This window comes from Leopardus geoffroyi, chromosome A2 (assembly GCF_018350155.1).
Source record: "Leopardus geoffroyi isolate Oge1 chromosome A2, O.geoffroyi_Oge1_pat1.0, whole genome shotgun sequence".
NCBI classification, from domain to species: Eukaryota; Metazoa; Chordata; class Mammalia; order Carnivora; family Felidae; genus Leopardus; species Leopardus geoffroyi.
In genome coordinates, this window is record NC_059331.1 from 59,502,496 (window position 1) to 59,521,316 (window position 18,821).

An 18,821-nucleotide genomic window follows, 5' to 3' on the forward strand; every position below is an offset into this window, starting at 1 on the left:
AGCCAAGTCCTTCAGCACTGGAGCTTCTCAGAGCATTCCGGTGGGCTGGCTTCGAGGCCAGAATTCTGAGCTGGAGCCGTCAGGTGGCTCTAATTAATGGAAAATGTGACCGGAGTACGTGTTCTTTCCGATACACAAGCTAGAGAAAACCAGGACGAAGAGTGCCTGGTTGTGGGGTGCCTGGCGTCTTGGCACTGGGTTTGCTGACTCGGTGCTGGAGGTGAAGAGAACGAAGTTGAGTAATGTGCCCAAGGCCACAGAGCTGGGGGTGGAGCCAGGATCGAACCCAGATCTTTCACCTCCCAGAATCCACCTGCTGTTTGCCAACTGAACCACAGAGGGCAAGAAGGGGCGGAGCAGAGCTGGCTGGAGAAAGCATCCATGACTTGAGGGCCTCGGAGCAGGACCCCCTTCGTGGGGAGCTCCCAAGAGAGGAAAGGCTCCCTGCCAATTCCCAAGTTGCTCCCACCCTCTGGCTGTCTGGCTGTGCCCCCAGGCTGTGCAGACAGGGCTGCAGGCTAGCCAGAGGCCGGCATCAACACCCCCCCCCCCCCCCCCGCCCATCCTGGCAGTCCTCGAGGGCTCTTTTGGGAAGGTGCCTCAGATTCACTTTGGACTCTCATCATACTCACACATGCACATAATTTAATCTGTCGGATACTCCTTCAAGGCTTACTGCAAAAATCAGCAGGGAAAAAAATTTGAACCTCAACCTTTCCTGGTCCAGGAGGAAATCACTTCCAACTTGTCAGCTAATTTTTTTCTTTTTCTACACAAATCCATTTTTAAGTGATAAGCACCCCCCCCCGCCCCCGCCCCCGCCCCCATTTCTTTATTTGCTTTCAGTTTTTATGTTGTCTATTTGCTCCCTGCTTTGGATCTCTTACGTTTCCAAGACAAGCCTCATCCGCATCAGCTGTGTGTCGTCTTTCTCTCCCTCTGTCTCCTCAGAGCCCCTCTTTCTGGTTGCTTGTTTGGAGTCTGTCCTTGTGCTGTCTGTGCAGTGGTCCTTGCTGTCTGCTTGTGTTTAGAGATGGCGCCCGTGGCCAGGTGTGCTCATGGACCTTTGGACCATGGGCTGCAGAGCAGAAGAGGTCAGTGCTCAGTCTCTGGTTTTAGACTGGTTGGTCTGCTCAGTAAACACAGCTCTTGTCACCTGTCCTTGTAGGGAGGGTGCGGCCAGTTCTGGGAGCTGAGCTGAAGGGACAGGGCTTCGCGGTTGGGTGTTGAGACTTCTCAATCCGTGTTTTCATGTCACCCTCAGATGTACCTTGTAATCTCACAGCAAGATTCAGCCCTGAGGGTCCACGTCTTTGAGGAATAAATGCATACCTTTGACCCACCATCTTTATCCTAATACCAACACTTTTCCTCACTAAACAATGTCTTAGAGCACATCTCATACTTAAACGTGCACTGGACAGATGTACTTCTGATCGTCCAAAGACTTCTCTGGTCGAAGGACACACTGAGGTCCTCGCTTGGTGACTCTGGCTGGCACCGGCTTTCCCCTGTTACCCAACATCAGCAGGTGAATGACGATGACCTTGAATCTGCGCAGGAGCTGGTGGGAGATGTGCAGGGAGCCCGCCAGCAGGCACGGCGCTGTCCAGCTGCGGGGACACAGGCTGAGGGCAGGGCAGGGGCGGCTGCCCGCTGGTGGGGGTACTTGGCTCCCACTCCTGGGGAGGGGAGCACGGCTGGCTCCTGGGGTAGAGGGCATCTCGCCTTCTTGGTGGGAACTGGCAGAGATTGTCCAGAGAGCCCAAACTGGGCAGAGAAGCAGGTAAGGCCTGAAGGATCTGAGACTAGAGAAGCTAGATGCACCTTTTGGGTGCAGGAAGGAGAAAGAGCGAATTGGCTGGAAGTGGAGACTGAAAAGCCGGATGCCGTGGTCCCAGGGGTTCGTGTTTGGCAGTAAAGTCCTGGCAAGTGCTGACGAGATGGAGGGCGTTTCCTGTGTGTGTAACTGATGGGGGAATGCGGGGTATAGTGATGTTCGCTGAGCGGGAGTGGCAGTCAGGTCCGGCACAGGCCACAGCCCTTGATAATGACACCGAGGGTGAGGATGAAGATCCAGGGTGCCAGGAAGGAGAGGGTGCTCACAGCCGATGGCACAAAACCTCAGGGCAAGCATGCGGAAAGTCAGATAGCATTAACGTACTTCAATAAGAGGCACGTGTCACTGGGAAGACACGAATGAGCACATGAACGTATCGGATCTGTGACAGGAGGGGATCCAAACAGTGCTCAGAGAAATCTGTTCGTTGGAAAACAAGATATACGGGAAATAAAGGAACTCAGCCTTCAGATCAAGTTATTGGGACCCCAAAATACACCGTAAGCAAGCAGAAAGAAGAGGCAAGAAAAATAAAGAGCATAAAGGGAAATCGGGAAGAATGACAGTTGAATTGAGCAACACAAGAGACCCCCAAGGAAGCGTGTCTTTATAAGATACACTCAGAACCGCAGAGGAAGAGGTCACCTCCAGGAGGTGACACGGGAGAGGATCCTGAAGGGAGGTGTGGTGGATGGGTAAAGCCTGGAGGTGCAGGTGGGCAGCGCAGAGCCCAGCGACCCCAGCGTCCCCTAGGCTGTGGAGAGGGCGTGGGCTCCAGGCTGCAGGTGCTCGCCACACTACCTCTGTGAGCCGAGGCTTCCAAAGTGTCCCCAAACATGCGTGTTCTTCTGTTGGCTCCAAGCAGGGGCAGGCCTGGAGAGTGACCTGGAAACCCCTTTGCCTCTTGCAGGGGTGAAGTGATCAATGGAGGATTTGGCCTCGTGCTGGATGGGACCCAGGAGGCTGAGCAGAAGGCCAGGATGATGCTCAGCTGGGACGTGTCCAATGGGGTAAGTCACACCCCAGGCCTTTCCGCTGGCCTCGTCTCCAATGGGGGGCTCTGCCTCCCCAGACTGCAGACCTGAGAGAGAGTTCTGCTCCCTTCCTCCCCAGAAAACAGTCACACCACACCTGCACATTAGCGTCTCTCCTCTCCAGCGACCGGGGTCCCTCTGTGTATCCTTCTGGGCTGTTTCCGAGTCCCCTTTGTGTCTCCCTGCCTCTGGCCTTACTCCTCCAGTCCAGCTTCAGCGTCTGTGTGCACAGGGGGCCCTGGCCCTTCCCTCCCAGTGAGAGCACCCCCAACTTCTGGGGCTGAGGGCATCCTTTTAAAGCGTTTTCTTTCCACATCTCTGAAGGCAGAGATCACCTGCTATCACCTGTGTGTGGAGATGCAGTCTTCTCTGTGTGTGCATGTGTGTGTGACCCTGCGGGGACTCCCTCCCTCTCTGTGACCATGTCACAGGTGGCGAGAAGGGGTGATGGGTCCAAATGGGAGGTCAGGCAATGATGGGGAGGGGTGCTGAGTGAGTGGGTGGATGTCGGGTGAGAGAGTGAGCGTAAGAGTGGGGGGGGTGGGAGGATCCCTGGAGGGGCTGACTCCCAGGGAGCCCCCAGAGGAGGGGGCGGACTTCTCCTGAGGGCCGTGAGGCAGTGAGGGGAGGGATGGAGGAGGTGAGGGGGGCATGAAGATGGGGGGTGGCAAATATGACAGCAGGGAGGCGGGGGGAGCCCTGAGGACTGAGGGGGGAGAGAAGGAAGAAGACTGGAGAGAGATTTTAAGGCAGAGCTGAGATGCATGCAGATTCTCTGAGGGTGGGGTGGAGGGAGGAGGGTGTGGAGGGTGATTCCCCGATACCTGGCCTGCTGCCCCTGTGTGGAGGCGAGCTCTTTTTTGGACATGGAGTAGGCTGGGTCGAAGGATGGCCAGTTTCAGATCGGAGAGGCAGCTAAGTGAGTCATCCAGCCAAGAGAGAAGGTGGCTGAGCCAGAGGTACGGATAGGGCAGGTGCATCACACATAGCACAGAGGGTCCCTCAAATGGGAGACGGTCAGGATCTGCAGCCTGGCCTCGGTGTGTCCGGAATGCCTTGCCGGGGACCCGGTGCTGGCACCAGCAGCCGCCCCCTCTGTCCCCACCCTGCAGGTGGCTCGGCGCTGCTGGTCTGGGAACCGAAAGGCCTACGAGATCATCTGCCAGACGATGCAGGACAACAAGGGCTTGGTGGTGACGCTCCCACAGGAGGTGGCAGATGAGCGCATGCTCCAGCAGGCCCTGCGGCTGTGAGGGGAGCCCAGGAGCCGCCTGCAGTCCCCTCGCCCGCTTAGTCCCTGTCCTCACCCTCACAGCCACACTGCACCTTTCAGCACACCCCTTTGTCTCCTGGGGTAGGAGTTTCACACACAAGCCCTCATCTGGGGATGTGCCACTACCACCCCCATTTTACGGATGAGCCAGCCAAGCCAGGAGAGATGGGGCCATTTGTCTCTGACTGCTGGGAACCCTGGGCGGGGGGCAACCACCCTTGTCCAGGGCCAAATCCCCTAGTCTACCACAGAGGAGCCAGGACTCCAGGAGCTTTTGGAGGGCGTGCGTGCCATGGATACTGGGCACCAACAAGTCCCTTCAAAGCCCCTGCCGGTCCTTCTCTTGCAAAGGGGGCAGCGTTTCCTTTGTCCTGTTTTACGAATCATGCTGCCTCCTGTCCATCCATCCACACAGCTGTCCTTCCATCTGCTGGCCCGTCCAGATGTCTGTGATGTACGTCCTGCACCTCAGTGCCCCCAGCTGTGGGACCCAAGGAGCACGGCCAGGCCCGGGGCTTGGAGGGTTCGGGAAGGAAAGCAGGGAAATAAAGGATTAACTAGAAGCCGTGTAAGGTGTCATGGGCAAGGAGGACACGGGCTAGTGGGATAGGGGCAGGCAAGACTTGGCCGTAAAAGGTAAGTGGTACTTTGTGGGGGGAAAAAAGGAGAGAGGAGGGTGTTTCTGATGTCTCACACAGCGTGGGGCACAGGAAAATGCAGCACAGTCACTCCTGAGGGGAGTTGGTGGCTCCAGAGAGCCACGTTTGGGACCATGTGTCCTGCAGGAGCCCTGTTGGGCCTGAAACTGTGTTCTTGCACACCCCCCCCTCCCCACCCCGCTCAGATCTCTGATCTCAGTAATGGTTGGGTCCATAACCCAGGCTCAGAGGCAGAGTGCCCAGGCAAAGGGGATTATGTGGCCATGCTTTTCCAGGCCTTCCTTTTGAAGTAGGCTCTGCTCTTTTTAAGGTTTCCCCTACTTTTAGGACCCCCTCCCCTTGCCTCCTTGACTCCGGTTGTCTGATGTCCACATCCTCTGGGGTGCCGTAGGCTGTGGGTGTGAGTGGCTTTCCCCATGACCCCTTAGCCCCTTGAGCTAAGACCAAGAGGAGGACACAAGGTAGTACTGGGTTGGGGGTGGGAGAGAGGGAGGAGAAAGACCCCCAAAGAGAGCACTGCCCTCTGATGCCACTGAGAGCATGCTGCGGGGAGGATACTTTCTTATTTGGTTCACACAATGGGACCCAGGTTAAACCCTTTGCCTTACTCAGAACAAGCCCCTCTGGGAAGAGGACTCTGGCTCCTCCCTCCAATGCAGGGCAGACCATGGCATCAACCTGTTGTGGGACCGGGCCTGGGAGATGGGGTTGGGGTGGGGGGGTACTGCTTCCCTGCCCTACAACCAGTGAGATGCCCCCTTCCCTTTTTGTTTAATCAAAGGAGAGTTGACACACAATCTGTGTGTGTGTGTTATTTTTGGGAGAGAGAGCGCAAGCAGGAGAGGGTCAGAGAGAGAGGAAGACACAGAATCCGAAGCAGGCTCCAGGCTCTTAGCGGTCAGCACAGAGCCCGACGCGGGGCTCAAACTCACAGACCGTGAGATCGTGACCTGAGCCAAAGTTGGGCGCTTAACCAACTGAGCCAGCCAGGCATCCCTTAGTTGACACACAATCTTATATTAGTTTCAGGTGTAGCACACAGTGATTTGACAAGACTCCCCCTTTCCTTTGTAATTAACCAGGCTTTAGAAATGAAATGCCAAGAGTCTGATAAAACTTTGATGTATGTAATTTATGCTTATTTAATGGAGAAGGCCAAACTTGCTTTCTGGAGCCCCAACCTGTGGGTGCATTTCTTTTATAAAATAAAAATTTCTCCTAAATTAAGAGGTGGATGGGGAGGGTGTGGCAGGCAGTCCTTAGCTTTCTCCTAACCCTGCCTGCCAGGACCTCAGGGGCCTTGGGCTCCCAGAGCCCAGTTTTCTAAGCTAACACAGAGTAGTAACACCTGCATCACGGTCAAAGGGTGACCATGGTTCTGCTCTATTCTCCCCCAGGTTATAAAAAAGAGGCAAGAGGAGGGGTGAATTTCCTGCCCATCTTCTTCCACACTTCCCACCCCATTGACTGATATTGGGACCTTCCCCCTTCCCTGGGAACATCCAGGGTCACGCAGGAAGTCAGGCAGAGGGCAGCCTCACCATGTTGGCTGGCTGTCCAGGCCAGGAGACCTCTCCCTGGCCATGACCTCACTGTGCAAAGCAAGGCAGCTTTGGCTATGCACTTCATTCTCATTAGAGAACCTTAGCTCAGCCCCTGGAGCTCATGACAAACACCCACCCTAAACAGACAATTGAGAAGGGACATTGGGGGACAGGTGTCTAAGGAGCCAAAGAAAACCTGACACCCCTCCCCCTCTATGCTTGCAACAAGGAGGCCAGTCTAGCTGGGGTCTGAGTCTTCAGCCACTCGGCACTGTTTGTCTCCTCCCTAGGGGCCATGTTCTCCTTTCCCCTTACTAACAAAACCCCAATTTGGTCTGGGCAACAGTATATACATGAAAAAATAGTTGATTTTCAAGACTGCTTTGCAATCAGGAGTGACTATTGGCCCTGAGATGATGTGGAAGTCTACAGGGCAGGACTCCTGAGAAAGTCGGAATAAAAGTGGTCGGATGAGGCTGGATTGCTTTTGGCCCTCTCCCCTCCTCTCCCCCGTGAGAACCTCCACTGTGACGCCTGGAGGCACAGCAACCCTGCATGGAGGACGTTCAGGGAAAGGCAGAGGTTCCCCGGGCTCCTGGTGGCAGTAGAGCTGCTGTCCCAGCCCCGCTGGCCCTCATCCAGACTCCACAGTCCTCACCTGTTAAAGCCATCCCAGGAGGGCTTCTGTTTTATGCAGCAAGCTCACTTCTAAATCCTCATAGGGTCTATCAACAAGTCTCCGTGGAGAGCGCTCTGGTGCATGTATCGGCGTGCCCCTTCCCTGTTCCTAGGGAGAAACAGAGGCTGTGTTCCATGTTAAGACCAAGACCTTTTCCCATCCCGCGTCTTACCTTATTTTATTTTTAAAGTAGGCTACATCCTCAGTGCAGGACCTGAACTCACAACCCCGAGATCAGGAGTTGTGAGCTTTACTGGTTGAGCCAGCCAGGGACCCCCAGCACCTTCCCTTATTAAGGAGAGGCAGGCAGGGCTCGATGGCCAGCTTCGGGCCACGGCTCAGGGGGCTTCTAGCCACGAGCCTCTTGGCTCCATTCCAAGCCAGGCCAGGAAGCAGGCTACTTCCCGGGGCGGGGGCGGTATGTCAGTCCTCCACCAGCAGGAAGAAGGCATGACTAACATTCAGAGTGGGGCCACCACGGGGCTCCGCACGGAGCTGGGGCAGCCAACCACAGCCTTGGTAACCATGGAGTGTGCAGAGGCCACTTTGAACAATGGAAGGTAGAAAAAGCCCATCAGGAGACCCACCTCTAAATATCCTTCGTCGGGGCGCCTGGGTGGCGCAGTCGTTAAGCGTCCGACTTCAGCCAGGTCACGATCTCGCGGTCCGTGAGTTCGAGCCCCGCGTCAGGCTCTGGGCTGATGGCTCAGAGCCTGGAGCCTGTTTCTGATTCTGTGTCTCCCTCTCTCTCTGCCCCTCCGCCGTTCATGCTCTGTCTCTCTCTGTCCCAAAAATAAATAAACATTGAAAAAAAAATTTTAAATATCCTTCGTCCCTAACTGGCCAAAGGGCTACATACAACCAAGGCACGGTTACCACAAAAGGGGAGAATTCGATACGTCACCATACCTCTCCATCTTCCCCCTTAATTTAAAAAAAAAGGTTTATTTATTTATTTTGAGGGCGACAGAGAGTGCACACAAGCGGGGGAGGGGCAGAGAGAGAGGAGAGAAAGAATCCCAAGCAGGCTGGGAATGCAAGCTGGTGCAGCCACTCTGGAAAACAGTATGGAGGTTCCTCAAAAAACTAAAAACAGAACTATGCTATGACCCAGCAATGGCACTACTAGGCATTTATCCAAGGGATACAGGTGTGCTGTTTCGAAGGGACACATGCACCCCCATGTTTATAGCAGCACGATCAACAACAGTCAAAGTATGGAAAAAGCCCAAATGTCCATCGACGGCTGAATGGATAAAGAAGATGTGGTATATATACACAATGGAGTATCAGTCGGCAATCAAAAAGAATGAAATCCTGCCATGTGCAACTATGTGGATGGAACTGGAGGGTATTATGCTAAGTGAAATTAAAGAAAGAAAAATATCATATGATTTCACTCATATGGGAACTTTAAGAGACAAAACAGATGAACATAAGGGAAGGGAAACAAAAATAATATAAAAACAGGGAGGAGGACAAAGCATAAGAGACTCATAAATATGGAGAACAAACAGGGTTACTGGAGGGGATGTGGGAGGGGGGATGGGCTAAATGGGTAAGGAGCACTAAGGAATCTACTCCTGAAATCACTGTTGCACTAGATGCTAACTAATTTGGATGTCAATTTAAAAAAATAAAAAATAAGACAAGTTACAAAAAAAAAAAAAAAAAATAATCCCAAGCAGGCTCCCCACTGTCAGCACAGAGCCCGACGTGGGGATCCATCTCACGAACTGTGAGATCATACATGACCTGAACTGAAATCAAGAGTTGGACACTTAACCGACTGAGCCACCCACATGCCCCGATCGTCCCCCTTTAAAAGCAACCCCCACCCACCACATTCTTGCAGATAGCCTCTCTTCGGTCCTGCTCCCTGCTCCCTTCAGTGTATTCTATAAACTTCTATCCCCTTTGTTCTGCCTCAGATGAATTCTTTCACTTCCTGCACCCCCCGCTTCCACTCGATCGTCACCCCACATTCGGGGGCCCCCATCCGATCGAGAGACACCTCATCTAGATTCCACAGAGGGGATGGAACACGTGGCTTGTTAGGTGGTGTCTCAGGCAGACACAGAAAGTCCATATTTTAAAGGGATTCCGTCTCCAGTTCAGTGTTATTTTTAAGAAATCAGAGATGTGTGGTCTATTGACAAATGTTTTCATCAAAATGATGAAAACAGAAACCAGTTGGCCATGACCGGCATTGGCTTCAGTTGCCTTGAAAATCCAAGGTTGTGAACGTGTCAGGGTCTCTCCTGGGTAGCCTCTGTCCTCTCTGAACCTGGAACTCCCTGGGAACCAGATGCTTCCCTTGCTGGCCTGCCCAGGCCTCACCGGAGTGATGTGCTCTCCTTTTTCAACTAAACTCTCACCCCCCAAACGCAGGGCTCAAACTTACGACCCTAAGATCAAGAGCTGCACGTTCTACTGACAGCCAGGGCTGAGATGAGCTCTCCTGTCCCAAACTATGCAGTAGGTTCCTACAGTGAGGGCAGGGGGCCAGACTTGACCTGCTTTTGCATTTTGTTTGGCGTGCCCTGTTTAAAAAATGTTTGACTTTGTCACCAGTTTTTACAAGTTGGACGCTTTGGCTTAAATATCCGGATTTTCCGTTTACATAAAGAAATCAAGAGATCAGGTGACACTGCGCCCTCCCACCTCTGTATCAGCAAGCAGCTGGAGGCTCCTTGGGGCTGGGCTGTTTTTTCCAATTTGCCCCAGTCCCTACCAATCCTTACTGCCCTCCAATGGGGAGGCCAACTGTGGCTGTTCCTTCTTGGGCTTGGTGATGCCAGTTTCTTACACTGCCTGGTTCCCACTGTGGATCACCTGCAGGGTCTCTGTTGGGGTTTGATCTGTGTACAATTGTTCTCTAGATAAACAGAACCAGTAGGAGATGTATCTGCATATCTATAGATGTCTATAGATACATATTTTTGCTATGTATATCATGGCAGTCCCTTGGAACTGTAAGCTGGAGGCCCAGGAAAGCCAGAGGCGTAATTCAGTTCAAGTATGAAGGCCTGAGGACCAGGGGAGTAATGGTGTAAATCCCAGAACAAGATGAGGGGCACCTGGGTGGCTCAGTCGGTTAAGCGCCCGACTTCTGCCCAGGTGATGATCTCACAGTTCGTGGATTCCAGCTGTGCTGACAGCTCAGAGTCTGGAGCCTGCTTCGGATTCTGCGTCTCCCCTTCTCTCTGCTGGTCCCCAGCCTGTGCTCTGTCTCTCTGTCTCTCAAAAATAAATAAACACTAAAAAAAAAATAATAAGAAGAAAAAAAAAAGAGAGCAGGAGATGAGATGAGGTGTCCCAGCTCCACGAGACAGGAAAAGAGGAAATTCCTCTTCCTCTGCCTCCACAGATTGCAAATGCCCACCTATTTGCAGAAGAGCCATCCATTTAAATGCTAATCCTGTCTGGGAGCACTCTCAGAGACGCACCCGGAAACAATGTTTAATATGGCCCACTAAAATTAACGCGTAAAATTAACCATCACAGGCTTCCCTGATGGAGAGGTTTCCTCCTACTCTGTGGTATTTTGATTTATAATAAAAAATATATGTTTGATCTTCATTCCCATTTCTGGCACAGAGCTCCTAAAGCCCTTAGAATTTCTTAATAAGAGTGATCAAGGTGTTTTTATATTCTAGGGGTGCCTGGGTGGCTCGATGGGTTAAGTGTTGGACTTTGGCTCAGGTCATGATCTCATGGTTCATGAGTTCAAGCCCCGCGTGGGGCTCTGTGCTGACAACTTGGAGTCTGCTTCGCATTCTGCGTCTCTCTCTCTCTCTCTCTCTCTCTCTCTCTCTCGTGCGCGCGCGCTCTGTCTCTGTCAAAAATAAAAATAAATACACATTAAAAGTTTCTTTAAAAAAGTGTTTTTATAGTGTTGAACTCCTTTCTAGCACATGTGAGTTTATGTTAATGAGGTGACTTTTGAGGAACACCTAAAGCTGGAGGGCTGGTTGCCTGGGGAATCAAGGGAGTGATTAGAGGCTTGGAACTTTCAGTCCCACCCCCTGACCTCTGGAGAGTGGGGCAGGGCTGGAGATTGAATCCATCATTAACGGCCCATGATTTAATCAATCATGCCTGAGTATTGAAGGCTCTGTAAAAGCCCTAAAGGACGGGGCCAGGAGAGCTCCTGGGTTGGAGAGCACGTGGAGATTTGGGGAGAATGGCACGCAGAGTTCTGTCCTTTTATAAAAAACTGGTAAGCTGGTAAGTAACAGGTTCCTCGGTTCTGTAAGCCACTCTAGAACATGTATCAAACCCAAGTACGGGGTCATGGGAACCTCCAGTCTATTTCCAGTCCCTCAGAAGCACAGGTGACAAGGGGGGAAAGGGACAAGGGGGGAGGTGTGTGTGGGGGGCAGTCCTTTTAGGCCTGAGCCCATAGCCTATGCCGTCTGACGCTATATCCAGGTAGATAGTACCAGAATTGGGGTAACTGCTTGGTGGTGTTGCAGGCTGGATGGGGCCAAGGATGGAGAGGGGGGGTCTCACAGGACCGGTCAAGGGGGTCCTTGGCTTTGTGCAGAATAGAAACCAAATGCGCTGAGATGAAGTGAGAGCAGAATTTATTGCAGACCTAGAGAGAGTGCAGATTCAGGCAGAGCACCTGGGAAACTCGGAATGGAAAAAAGAGTGAGTCTCATCTTTGCTTGGAGTCTGGGCTTTTTACTGAGAATTATAGTCAAGTGCCTGTGTTTTCGCAGGCATACAGGAACAAAGAGGAGTGTGTAGGTGTCCTCTTTAAGTCACCTGTACCCAGGAGCCAGGGGTCTTGGTGAGTCAGTGGAATCTTCCAAGATATTCATAATGACCCCACCTGGTCCCTCCTTAGATGTTCTCTACTGTGCTGGAAGACCCCAAAGAAATCATTAAGTCCTTGACCTTTTACAAGAAGGACATATATCATCTGTCCTATAAGGCAAGTATAAGGCAGGGGAATAGACCCGAGCAAGAACGGAAGTGGGAAAAGGAGCAAAAAAAGCAGTTTTTCATGGTCTCCCTTTAGTTTCCCTGCTCAGTGGTGCTGGGGGAAAAAAGGCACATTTGAACTCCCAACCTCGGGGCGCCTGGGTGGCGCAGTCGGTTGAGCGTCCGACTTCAGCCAGGTCACGATCTTGCGGTCCCGTGAGTTCGAGCCCCGCGTCAGGCTCTGGACTGATGGCTCAGAGCCTGGAGCCTGTTTCCGATTCTGTGTCTCCCTCTCTCTCTGCCCCTCCCCCGTTCATGCTCTGTCTCTCTCTGTCCCCCCAAAAAATAAATAAACGTTGAACTCCCAACCTCAGCCCGTCCTACTCCTGCCATAACTTTCGATGCCCTGCGCATCGAGCTTGGCAATTCAAAGCCCACAGCGATGCCATCCGAGTGCTGAAAGGGTGTTTCAGTTCCCTCCATTTTGATCTTCGTCTGTACATTCGTTTTTTTTTTTTAATGTTTATTTTTGAGAGAGAGAAAGCGCAAGCAGGGGAGGGACAGAGAGAGGAAGACACAGAATATGAAGCAGGTTCCAGGCTCTGAGCTGTCAGCACAGAGCCTGATGTGGGGCTCGAACCCATGAGCCACGAGATCATGACCTGAGCCGGATGCTTAACCGACTGAGCCCCTCCGGTGCCCCTCAGTCTGTACATTCTAATTGATTCAGTTCTTTGCAATTTAATTCAGGAAAAAGCCTCTTCGGGCAAAGCATCCCCAGTGGGAAGGAAACTACCTCCTCAAGCAAGAAGCAATGCCCTGAGCCAACAAGACCCCCCCCCCCCCCCGTGATATGACCCTCACTGCTCACCTGCTTGTACCCACCCACATTTGCCCCACATTTTCCTTATATAAACCTAGAAGTATTTTTGGCACTTTGGAGACTGTGAGACACTAGTCTGCTGTCTTCCCGGTGTTGGCCCGCCTGAAATAAATTCCTTTCCTGTTTCCCTACATGGGTGTCTCTGCCTCTGGATTTTGCCAGTGGCAGGTGGCCCAACCTGGTCTGTTTGGGACCCCCGGAGCTAGGTATTCTGGCACCCCTGTGCCCTGGCTGTAGTGCTGGGTGCCCAGCAAAATCTGGGCTGGTGGGATTTCTCCCCAGATGCACACAAATAGGACAAGCACTTGTGTGTCATGTCTCCTCCCCTGGCTGTCCCCAAACCACTTCCTACACACACATGCTTGAAGAGTTCCTCTCTGTCTGAGGAACAACAACTATTCCAGCCCAGCTCATGAGTTAGCACACCCGCTCTTCACTGTAAGCCCTATTACTTGCTGCGATGGAGAACCTAGGGCAGTAGGAAGGGTGAGATGAATCCTTACCAAATGTTAAGTAAGGCTGATTTCACCCATTTAAAAGTGTTATGAAAAATACCCAAGGTATCTCTTAAAAGCTGAACAATCCAAAATGCATCCATATTCCCACCAAATGTGTTTTATTAAAAATTTTTAAATTTTCGGGGCCCCTGGGTGGCTTACTCGATGAGGCATCTGACTTTTGATCTCAGCTCCGGTCATGATCTTGTGGTTCGTGAGTTTGAGCCCCCCATCGGGCTTTACGCTGATGATCCAGAGCCTGCTTGGGATTCTGTCTCTCCCTCTTGTTCTGACCCTTCCTTACTCACTCTCTCTCTCTACCTCCAAATAAATAAATGAAACTTGAAAATTTTTTTAAATTTTCTTTTATTGTAGGAAAATATACGTCACATAAAATTTACCATTTTGACCATTTCTAAGAGTGCAGTTCAGGGGCATGAAGCACTCACACTGTTGCGCAGCCGTCCCCACCATCCAGCTCCAGAATGTTTTCATCTTCCCAAACTGAAACTCCATATCCATTAAGTCCTGACTCCCCCTCCCCCCACCTCAGCCCCTATAGCCACCACCCTACTTTCTGTCTCTATGAATTGTACAGCTCTAGGGACCTCATATAAATGGTCCTCATTTATTTATTTTTTTTTAACGTTTATTTATTTTTGAGACAGAGAGAGACAGAGCATGAATGGGGGAGGGTCAGAGAGAAGGAGACACAGAATCGGAAACAGGCTCCAGGCTCTGAGCGGTCAGCACAGAGCCCGACGCGGGGCTCAAACTCACGGACTGTAAGATCATGACCTGAGCCGAAGTCGGCCGCTTAACCGACTGAGCCACCCAGGTGCCCCTAAATGGTCCTCATATAAATGGTCCTCATATAAAACCATGTATTATTATACACGGTTTATCCTTTTTTTGTGTGACCGGCTTATTTTATGCAGCACAATGTCCTCAAGGTTCATCCATGTTGTGACATGTTCAAAATTTCCTTCCTTTTGAGGACTGAAGAATATTCCACTGTATCCATAAACCACATTTTGTTTAGCCATTTATCCATCTGTGGGCACTTGGACTGCTTCCAACTCTTGGGTGCTAGAATAATGCTTCTACGTGCATGGCTGTGTGAATATCTGTCTGAGTCCCTGCATTCGGTTCTTTTGGGTATCTACCCAGAAGTGGGATTGTTGGGTCATATGGTAATTCCATGATCAGTTTTTTGCGGATCTGCCATACCGTTTTCCATAGTGGAAAAAGTTTCTTAATTATAAAAATTGCTCATGATCTCGAGAACTCTGTAGTTAGCAATATCTCTGATGAGCATAGACACACATATTCTCAACAAAATATTAGCAAACTGAAGCAAACAACACATTAAGAAAATGATTCACCAGGGGCGCCTTGGTGGCTCAGTCAGTTAAGCGCCCGACTTCAGACTGGGTCACAATCTCACGGTTTGTGAGTTCAAGACCCGCGTGGGGCTCTGTGCTGACACCTCAGAGCCTGGAGCCTGCTTTGGATTCTGTGTCTCCCTTTCTCTCTGCTCCTCCCCTGCTCATGCTCTGTGTCTCTCTCCTATAAAAATAAACATTCAGAAAAAATTAAAAAAAAAAAAGAAAATGATTCACCACAATCAAGTGGGATTTATTCCTGGGATGCAAGGGTGGTTCAATATTTGCAAATCAATCAACATGATACATCACATGAACAAGAATAAGGATAGAAACCACATGATCATTTTGATACATGCAGAAAAAGCATTTGACAAAGTACAGCACCTATTCATGATAAAAACCTTCAACAAAGTAGATCTAGAGGGAATATACCTCAACACCATAAAGGCCTTATATGAAAAACATCATACTCAGTGGGGAAAAACAGAGAGCTTTTCCCCTCGGGTCAGGAATAAGACCAGGACATACACTCTCATCACTTTTATTCAACATAGCACTGGGAGTCCTAGCCACATCAATCAGACAACAAAAAGAAATAAAACACATCCAAATCGGTAAGGAAGAAGTAAAACTCCCTATTTGCAGATGACATGATACTATATATAGGAAACCCCAAAGACTCCCTGAAAAAACTACTAGAATTTAGTGAGGTCACAAGATACAAAATGAATGCACAGAACTCTGTTGCACTAATAAGGAAGTAGCAGAAAGAGAAATTAAGACAACAATCCCACTTACAATTGCACCAAAAATAACAAAATACCTGGGAATAAACTTAACCATGGAGGTGAAAGACCTGTACTCTGAAAACTACACACATTGGTGAAAGAAATTGAAAATGACATAAAGAAATGGAAAGACGTTCCATGCTCATGGATTGGGAGAAGAAATATTTTTAACATGTCCATGCTATCCAAAGCAATCTATAGATTTAATGCAATCCTTTTCAAAATATCAATCTAGTTCACAGAATTAGAACAAATAATTCTAAAATTTGTATGGAGCCACAAAAGACCTCAAGTAGCCAAAGCAATCTTGAAACAAAACAAAACAAAACTGGAGGTACCACAATCCCAAATTTCAAGATCTACTACAAAGCACCAGTCATCAAAATAGTAAGGTACTGGCAAAAATAGACACATAGGTCAATGGAACAGAATAGAGAGCCCAGAAATAAACCCATGATTACATGGTCAATGAACTTCGACAAAGAAGGCAGGAATACCCAATGGGAAAAAGACAGTCTCTTTAACATATGGTGTTGGAAAAACTGGATAGCAACACGCAAAAGAATGAAACTGGACCACTTTCTTAACATATGGTGTTGGAAAAACTGGATAGCAACAGGCAAAAAAATGAAACTGGACCGCTTTCTTACACCTTACACAAAAATAAATTCAAAATGGATTAAAGACCTAAATGTGAGACTTGAAACCATAAAAATCCTAGGAGAGAGCACAGGCAGTAATTTCTCTGACACTGACCATAGCAACATTTTTCTAGATATGTCTCCTGAGAAAAGGGGAACAAAAGCAAAATTAAACTATTGGGACTACATCAAAATAAAAAAAGCTTCTGCACAGGCAAAGAAACAATCAACAAAACCAAAAGGCAACCTATGGAATGGGAGAAGATATTTGCAAATGACATGCCTGATAAAGGGTTAGTATCCACAATATATAAAGAATTTATATAACTCAACACCCAGAAAACAAATAATCCAATTAAAAAATGGGCAGAAGACGTGAACAGACAGTTCTCCATAGAAGACATCCAGATGGCCAGCCAACACATGAAAAGATGCTCACCACCACTCATTTGTCAGGGAAATGCAAATCAAAAAAATGAGATATCGCCTCACACTTGTCAGAATGGCTAAAATTAACAATGCAAGAAACAACAGGTGTTGGCGAGGATGTGGAGAAAAAGGAACCCTCATGCACTGTTGGTGGGAATGCAAACTGGTACAGTCACTGTGGAAAACAGTGTGGAGGTTCTTCAAAGAGTTAAAAATAGAACTGTAGATCTAGCAATCGCACTATTGGGTATTCACCCAAAGAACACAAAAACACTGATCCAGAGGGATACATGCACCCCTATGTTTATGCAGCATTATTTACAGTTGCCAAGATATGGAAGCAGCCCAAGTGTCCATCCACCGATGAATGGATAAAGAAGAAGTGGTGTAAAGATACAATGGAATATTATTCAGCCATTAAAAAAGAACGAGATCTTGCCATTAGCAACAATGCAGATGGAATTAGGGAGTATAATGCTAAGCTACATAAGTCAGAGAAAGACAAATACCATGATCTCACTCATATGTGGAATTTAAGAAACAAAAGAAATGAACCAAGAAAGAGACAAGAAACTAGACTCTTAAACATAAAGAACAAACTGCCAGAGGGGAGGGGGTGGGGTGTGGGTGAAATAGGTGAAGGGGATTAAGAGTGCACTTACTGTGATGAAACACTGAATAATGTACAGAATTGTTAAACCTCTATATTGTACACTTGAAATTAATATAACACTGTATGTTTGTTATGCTGGAATTAATACGAAACAACAAAAACAAAAAAATCCATTCATGATCTAAAACAAAAGTAGTGCCAACAGGAGAGAAGTACTAAGTGAAGGTTCCTCTCTTTCCCCACCTCTCTTTAGAAGCAGTCGCAAGTACTAGCAGTGTCTTGAGTATCTTTCTAGAAATGTTCTAAGGATACGCAAATATGTGAACATACACATCATTTCTCCCTCCGTATACAAACAGGATCCTTCTAAACAATGTTGTGCATTGACTTTTCCTACCAATATATTTTTAGCAGAGTCATACAGAATGCAAAAATTACTGTTTTAAAACGTACAAGTCAGTGGTTTTTAGTATACTCAACTGTGTTGCGTACCCATCACCGATGTCTAATCCCAGGGCATTTCCATCACCCCAAAAAGAAATTCCATAGCTGTTAGCAGTTAGTCCCAATTTCCTTTTACTGTGCATCCCCTGGCATCCACTAATCTGCTTTCTGACTCAGTGGATTTACCTTTTCTAGACACATGAGTGGAATCTTATAGCATGTGGTCTCGTGTCTGGCTTTCTCCCCTTAGCATGTCTTCAAGGTTCACTCTTGTTGTAGCCTACGTCATTTCTCTTGGGTATATGCCTAGGAATGGAATTGCTGGGTGATAGGGAAATTCTATATCTAACTTTTGAGGAGCTGCCAAGTTTACTTGCACACTGGCTTCACCATATTACATTCCCACCAGAAATGTTATGAGGGTTCCAATTTTTCTGCCATTCTCACACTTGTTCTTTTTCACTTTAAAAAATTATAGCTGTTAGTAGAGAAGAAATGTTATATCCTTGCGGTTTTGATTTACATTTCCCTAATGAGTAATGATGTCAAGCATCTTTTTGTGTGCTTATTGGCCATTTGTACATCTCTGGAGAGATATCTATTCAAATCCTTTGTTTTTAAGTTGGGTTGTCTTTTTGTTGTTGGGTCATGAGTTTTTAAAACTATATTCTAGGTAGTAGTTGCTGATCAGATACAGGATTTGCAAATTTTTCTTCCATTCTGTGGGTTGTCTTTTCACTTTCCTTTTGGTGTTCTTTGAGGTAAAAGAGTTCTTGGTTTTGACGAGGCCAAATTTGTTTCTTTCATTACTTGTGTTTTAGTTTCACATCTAGAGGAAACCATCCCCTAATCCAAGGTCACACAAATATACTGTTGTCTTCTAATAGTTCTTGTTCTTACATTTAGGTCTTTGATCCATTTTGAGTTACTTTTTGTGTCTGGTGGGAAGTACCGGTCCAAATTCATTCTTTCCTATGTAGATATCCAGTTGTCCCAGAACCATTTGTTTTTGAAAAGACTATTCTTTCCTCCATGGAATGGCCTGGGAACAATGTATTTGCGGACATAAATTATATATATATATATAGTGTTTCCTATTCTTTAAAAATTTTTTTTAACGTTTATTCATTTTTGAGACACAGAGAGAGACAAAGTGTGAGTGGGGGAGGGGCAGAGA

The 18,821-nt window shown here is 48.5% G+C and overlaps 1 protein-coding gene across 1 annotated transcript in view; it reads left to right on the plus strand.

The window, feature by feature from the left end:
• UROC1 (urocanate hydratase 1) overlaps positions 1-4,710 on the plus strand; it is a 40,535-nt gene extending 35,825 nt beyond the window's left edge. The window contains exons 19-20 of the mRNA XM_045494046.1: positions 2,751-2,850; positions 3,987-4,710. Coding sequence (XP_045350002.1) covers positions 2,751-2,850; positions 3,987-4,127 — 241 coding nt within the window. The 3' untranslated portion in view covers positions 4,128-4,710. The remainder of the gene's footprint in view (positions 1-2,750; positions 2,851-3,986) is intronic.
• Positions 4,711-18,821: the final 14,111 nt, after the last annotated feature.